This window comes from Triticum urartu, chromosome 7 (genome assembly GCF_003073215.2).
Source record: "Triticum urartu cultivar G1812 chromosome 7, Tu2.1, whole genome shotgun sequence".
Lineage (NCBI taxonomy): Eukaryota > Viridiplantae > Streptophyta > Magnoliopsida > Poales > Poaceae > Triticum > Triticum urartu.
Genome location: NC_053028.1, coordinates 444119350 through 444126236, shown reverse-complemented (window position 1 = coordinate 444126236; position 6887 = coordinate 444119350). Strand labels below are relative to the sequence as shown.

The 6887-nt window shown below is 41.0% G+C and overlaps 2 protein-coding genes across 3 annotated transcripts; both read left to right on the top strand.

Annotated features, from left to right (window-relative positions):
- The first annotated feature begins 3099 nt into the window (after window positions 1-3099).
- LOC125523479 lies at window positions 3100-4400 on the top strand. The gene has a single exon (XM_048688515.1). The coding sequence runs from the start codon at window positions 3400-3402 to the stop codon at window positions 4315-4317; it is 918 nt and encodes a 305-aa protein (XP_048544472.1). The 5' UTR covers window positions 3100-3399; the 3' UTR covers window positions 4318-4400.
- A 475-nt stretch (window positions 4401-4875) lies between these two features.
- Window positions 4876-5521, top strand: LOC125524507. Of its 2 annotated transcripts, none has more exons than XM_048689550.1 (2): window positions 4876-4968; window positions 5319-5521. In XM_048689550.1, exons 1-2 carry the CDS (start codon window positions 4894-4896, stop codon window positions 5514-5516), a joined length of 273 nt encoding a protein of 90 aa, XP_048545507.1. In that variant the 5' UTR covers window positions 4876-4893; the 3' UTR covers window positions 5517-5521. The 2 variants fall into 2 exon arrangements, with proteins under 2 accessions (XP_048545507.1, XP_048545506.1); XM_048689549.1 differs by having other exon boundaries at window positions 4876-5226.
- The last annotated feature ends 1366 nt before the right edge of the window (window positions 5522-6887 follow it).

Sequence of the window (6887 nt, the reverse complement as noted above, 5' to 3'; positions counted from 1 at the left end):
TTGTCTCACTATCTTGAACCTTATCTGCATTACTTTCTCTACCATTGCATAGTGGGGTGCTCTTCTCCAATATTTTGTTTGCATACTACAAGAGAAACAAGCAGACGCATCACAGGTTTAGCTTGTAGTATACGAAACTCATTTTGGTAAACTGGTTCAGTAGTAAGGTGGACAGGATAACAGCATGAAACAAACATATATCTATGTACTATGGTCACTGTATTGTCCATACCATTCTACTTTATGTTCCCTAATCAAGATAGAGACACAATTCAACTCATATATTTTTAAGACACATCAGTATAGACAGAATATAAGTGTGAGAAACTACACAGCATTGGCAGCACTTTAATGTGCATCACATGAGAACATAACTGTTTATACAACTTAAACTGAAATCAACATAGAGCAAGAAGTTAGAACAGCAATCCAGTTAAAGAAATAGGTTTAAAACATACTTGTTGCGCCATTGGAGTCAATTGGATCCTTTAAATTCGGAAGTAGTTGGTATGAGTAAGTACAGTGATGCAACAACAAAGGAGTATGGACCATAGCTACGGAATCTGACTTGAGAACAGTTGCTCTTCTGCTTTAAACATGGAGTTTGGGTTAGCTGTGGTGGTCTTCGTGCTTTGGGCACTGCAGTAGCTTTACAAACTGCTCGTGTGGGGGTACTCTGTGGTGGACATGGTGCTTTGTCAACTATAAGTGGGTTACTATCCGCTGGGGTTGCGGTTAGATGGGTTGTAGCTGGTTCTCTGCCCAATGGTGTAAGTGTGCAATCTAGAAGAGTCTCGATTATGTGTGATGGGGCTAGTTTGTGGGCCAGTACAACCATGGTTCTATCTGCATCGATGGGTAGCACTGTCTTTTGTGAAGAACGGGTGTTTGCTCCCTTAGATACTGCCATCACCCCCTCCAATTCAAATGGCTGATAAACAAGAAAAGAACTTGAACGTACATACATTGTATGATAGACAGATGTGGTAATTCACATATATGTTGTCTAACCAAACAGGACAGCATGACACAATTTCACATATATCATGCCTAACTAAACATGATAGCATGACACAGTTTCAGATATATGATGGATAACTTAACAGGATATAATGGCATAATTCAACATATGATGAGTACCTAAACAGGATGACATGACAAAACTATATGATGTCTTTCTAAAATAGGTTGGGATGAAATAATTCACATACATGTTGTCTAAGTATACAAGATGGCATGATATAATTGACATAATTGATTCATATACTAAGCAGCTGGCACTCGCATGTATGATCTCTAAACTAAGCAGATAGAATTCAATATTGTGCATATGATGTCTAAACTAAGAAATGCAAGACACCATATGCATCATATGAGAAATATAAACATTGCAACTTAGAGCATACACCTCAGGTGGGATATAGGACTGGTCATCTGTCTCTGAATCCTCCTCTGAGGAGCTCCCTGTAACCATCGAGATATATGCTTCAACAGGTACCATTGCCTACTCTGAAGACCTTGTTTTCACTCCAGATTTTTTTCCATAACCGGCTCAAATGGCTGATACACATGAAGAGTAGTTCAATATACACAGATTGTCGAAAAATGGAATACGTAATGAAAAAAAAGATGGCATGAGATAATTCACATATATGATGCCTGGCTCCATGGCGGTGCATAATTCACATATATGATAATTGGCTGAAAACATGGCATTGCAATTCACATATCTGATATAGAAAGCAAACATGAGGCATTCACAGAAAGCATGTCTAATCTAAGCAGATGGCATGACAATGCAAGACACCATATGCATGATATGAGCAATATAACCCAGCCAAATTAGAGCATGCACCTCGGGGGGGGGGGATACGACTGGTCATCTCTCTCTGAATCCTCCTCTGAGGAGCTATCTGTAACCAGTAAGAAATCTGCATCGACAGGTAGCACTGACTACTCAGAAGACCTTGTTTTCACTCCAGATTTTCCCATGACTGACTCAAATGGCTGATGCACAGGAAGAGTAGATGAATGTATAAACATTGTTGACAAATGGAATACATTATGGAAAAAAATATGGCACGATACAATTCACATATACGATGACTGGCTAAACAGGATGGCATTGCATGATTCACGTATATGATGCCTGTCTAAAGAAGATGGCATTGCATAATTCCCATATACTCCCTCCGTTCCTAAATATTTGTCTTTTTAGAGATTTCAAATGGACTACCACATACGGATGTATATAGACATATTTTAGAGTGTAGATTCACTCATTTAGTTCCTTATGTAGTCACTTGGGCTTTGTTTGGATGTTCGTATTGGGCCGTTGAATTGGATTTGGTAATGGGCTGACCCCAATACAGACGTTTGGATGTACTCTGAAACAACCCACTGAAACGGAAACGACTACGCTGGAGTTTTCGCTCATACGCGCCCACCCATCACGCCAATACAGAGGCCTGGACCTTCGATTTCGCCTGAATTGCTTCCCTCCCGCAAAACAAAACGCTTCGTCAGTTCTTTCCTCCCCCTACCATGAGACAGAGGGTTCGAGAGAGGAAACCGACGCCGGGCAGATCGACCGGGGCGCCCTCGCAGACCCACCACGCCGGCCGGCGTAGGTATGGTCGCCGCCTCCCCTCCCCTTCTTCCTCTGCCGCCGTCCCTTCCCCTCCTCCGGCGCTACCCCTTCTCGCTCTCTCTGCCCCTGCTCGCCATGGCCAGATCGGATCTGAAGCCAATGGTGGCAGTCCACTCCGGCGCCGGCCCTTCCTTTCCTCTCCAGCCGTGCGGTGCACCACTGCCGGTGCACATCTCCTCTCCCTCAGACCACCTCCTGGGCCGCCCCTTCTTCTGTGTGTCCAGCCAGCCCCTTCTTCATCCATGATTCTTCCCTATCTCCAAGCAGCCTACTCTGTTTCCTTTCCTTCCCAGCCCTTTTGTCAATGATTTGCTGAGCACTGATGTATCCTCTTGTTGCAGGTTGGATTAAAAGTTGGAAGCCATCTAGGCCGACCTGAGGTATGAATATGCAGTTTTGTGAACTATGCTTGTGGTGGTCTGATGCATATGCTTGTCTTATGATGAATTTCATGCATATGGTGGTCTGATGCATATGGTCATCTTGAATGATGCATGGTTATATTGAAATTAGCCCAAAGTTAACATAATATATCTGCATTGTAGCTGCATGTCACAAATGAATTTGATTGCTTCCATTACCGAAGAGAACAAAAGAAGAAAAAGGAAAAGGATCATCTTGACAGCGATGTATGTTGAGTCAGTTTGTCTTGGCCTAGCTTATCTTAGTACGCAAAGAGCACCGAAGAGTTTCCATGCTTTAGTGACGAAGAGCTTCGATATGTTCATAGGAAGTACTTGCTGAAAGAAATGTACAATGGGTCAGAAGTAACTTGCTATGATGAGTTGCGCTTAACCAAAAGGAATTTTCATGATCTTTGCATGATGTTGCGTATGAAGTGTGGTCTGAAAGATAGCGTATATGTCACTATAGAAGAAAAGGTTGCTATGTTCTTGTTGGTGGTTGGACATGGTATTAAAATGAGAGTGTTGCGTGGCACTTACAAACGTTCTTTAGAGACTATCAGTAGGCACTTCTCGAATGTGTTGACAACCATTCTTTCCCTAACCAGGGAGTTTATCAAGCTTCCCGATCCTTCTATTGAACCTCCGGATGATTACAAATGGAAGTGGTTTGGAAATGCCTTGGGAGCACTAGATGGGTGTCATGTTGATGTTTCTGTCGTTGCGGCTGACGAAGGGAGGTATAGGAACAGAAAGCAAGACATCACCACTAACATGCTAGGTGTTGTTGACTGGAACATGAAGTTTCTTTATGTTCTACCTGGCTGGGAGGGATCTGCATCTGACTCCAGAGTGTTGCGTGATGCAATGAGAAATGATCGTCAAGATGCATTTGTTATACCTCATGGTATGATTGTTTCTCTTGGCATTTTGTTTCTTTTTGTGTTAATGTTAGCTAAATCTAATTGCTGCACCATAGGAAAATACTACTTAGTGGATGCTGGCTACACCAATGGACCTGGATTTCTGGCTCCATTCAGATCGACTAGATACCACTTGAAAGAGTGGGTCTCAAGTCAACAACAACCCCAAACTGACAAAGAGTTGTATAACTTGCGCCATTCTCGGGCTAGAAATGTTGTGGAGAGAACTTTTGGCCTATGGAAGAAAAAATGGGCTATTCTACGAATTCAATCTTTCTTTGACATAAAGGACCAGGTAACAAGTGTCCATATGGTGTTGAATAACATATGGACTGTATGACATGCTAATTTAAATATAAATCATTGCAGATTCGAATTATTAATGCTTGTTGTGTGTTACACAACTTTGCAAGGGATAGGCAGCATATGATGGATGATTTATTGCTACAGGAAGTTGATGCTGACCTAGCAAATTTGGAACATGAGCCCGTGGATGAAACTGACTTGATTACATCTATTCAAGTCACTAATGAATGGACCAACTTTTGGCAACAATTATCGCAAGACATGTATGCTGAATACCTTCTCAAGCATGCTGAATTAGAGATGGCGTAGTTAGTTGATGGTGGATTAGTTAGTGGATGTGCCTTGGTGGTGGTTGTCTCATTTTGTGTAGTGCCTGGGTGGTGGTTGTCTCATATTGGTAGTGCCTAGGTGATGATGGTAGCTTGCTGATTGTCTTTTGTGTGATAGCTTGGCTGACCATGATGGTGCCTTGTGTGGTCTTTTGTACATGCATCATCTTCATATTAATATATATGTGATGGATTTTCTCGAAATTTGCACTCTCATTCAACATTTATTTGACCCGAAATACTTCTTTCCTTTGTGCAAAATTGTTATTCTTTGTAGCAGCATGGCTGAAGGAACTGGTACTGGAAAGAGGACTTATGTCACATGGGATGATGAGATGGACACTGCCTTGCTTGAGGTACTTGTTCATCATCACAACATGGGTGACCATTCACAAAATGGATGGAAATCACATGTGTACAGTGCAGCTATCAAGAATGTGAAGGAGAAGTGCAATAAGGATATCACGAAGAACAACATATCAGGAAGGCTTAGGACTTTCGACAATCAATTTGAAATCATTAACAAGATCCTTTCTCAAAGCGGTTTTGGTTGGGATTGGGTCAATAATAAGCTATCCACTGATAGCGACGATGTGTGGACTAAATATTTGGAGGTAACTTCTATACATTTGCATTGTTTTAATTTTTTTTTGTATGTAACAAAACAGGGCAGCAACTTTACTTCTCTGATGGGTGTATTGTGCAGGCTAATAAGAAGGAGAAAGCATTAGCTTCTTACAAGACCAAAGTAGTGAAGCACTGGGAAGCCATCTCTACGATATATTCAAAAGATCATGCGGACGGTGAAGGTGCCAAGACAGGTGCCGAGACTGCTGCTGAGACTGCTGCAGATCTAGAAGAAACAATTGAAGTCTCTCCAGAAACGGTACCAAAGAGACAATGAACAGGTGATGCCATTATGTGCATGATTGGAGAAATGAGGACTACTTTCAAGGATGCTCTGAAGACAACTGATCCACTTCCATTGCCAAAGGTTACTACTCCTTCTGAAATACTTGCTGCACTTGAGTTGATACCAGAGTTGGCAGAAGTAGACATGTTGCGTTCTTACGGAAAGTTGATTCTTAATGAGCGCTTGTTTGAAGCTCTAATGGAGCTTCCCATGCACATGAGGAAGGCTTGGTTGCTATTATTGCCTTGAAGTTATGATAGTTATGATTCCTGTGTCTTGTTAAACTTCTTGGAACTATGTACTCTTTGGTGTGTTATGATTCCTTGAACTATGTATTATTGCCTATCTAAACTATTCGGTTTGTTACATTTGGAACTATGTACTATGTACTGTTCAACTTCTACTTATTTCAACAATTGTGATGTTACATTTGGAACTATGTGCCGTTGAGAATTTGAGACATCTATTTAAACTATATGTGTTGTACTGTGTTGGTGTAAAATTATTTTTGATTATTTTTGTGTCAATATTATATGATGTCATCCTCGATTTCTAGAATAATTGATGATAATTTTTACTATATAATGATCCAATTATTGTCATGCAACTACTGTTTTAGTGCATATAGTAATGTTGCTATGCAATTCCAGTGTTTGACATCCAAACACGATTCTGTATTGAAACCTCAGGATGATTCCGTGAGCCAATTCGATATACATCCAAACAACCGAATTCGTATTCATGTCGATTACAGTTTCCTATCTGAATTGGAATTGAAACCAATACAATACATAGGCCTCCAATACAGACATCCAAACACAGCGTTGTTGAAATCACTGAATAGACAAATATTTAGGAATGGTGGGAGTATGATATAGAAACCAAACAAGTGGCATTCACACAAAGCAAATCTAAACTAAGCCGATGACATATAAGATGTATAATGTAAGCAATGCAAGGCGCCATATGCATGATATGACCAACATCAACATGTCAGGTTAGAGAAAACACCTCAGGTGGTAAACAGGCATGGTCGGCTCCTTCTGAATCTCCATCTGAACAGTTATCTTCCTCTGGAATACAATCTGGAAATGCAGGAGGGGGGGCACTTCTCCCACCATGGAGCGGTGTCTGCATGACCTTATATTCGCACGCAACGGTCTTCCCTTTTTCTCTACATGTTCAGTACGATTGTGTACAATATCTGACATGCATAATAAAAAAATAGTTAGATTTTGTAAGGCCTAAGGGGCGCATGCAAAAATCAAGACTAATGGTAGCAAACGAGTGGATGGATCCAAAACTAATGATAGCAGGTAGATTATAGCTTCAGTTTAAAAATATAGACAATGGATCATCTAT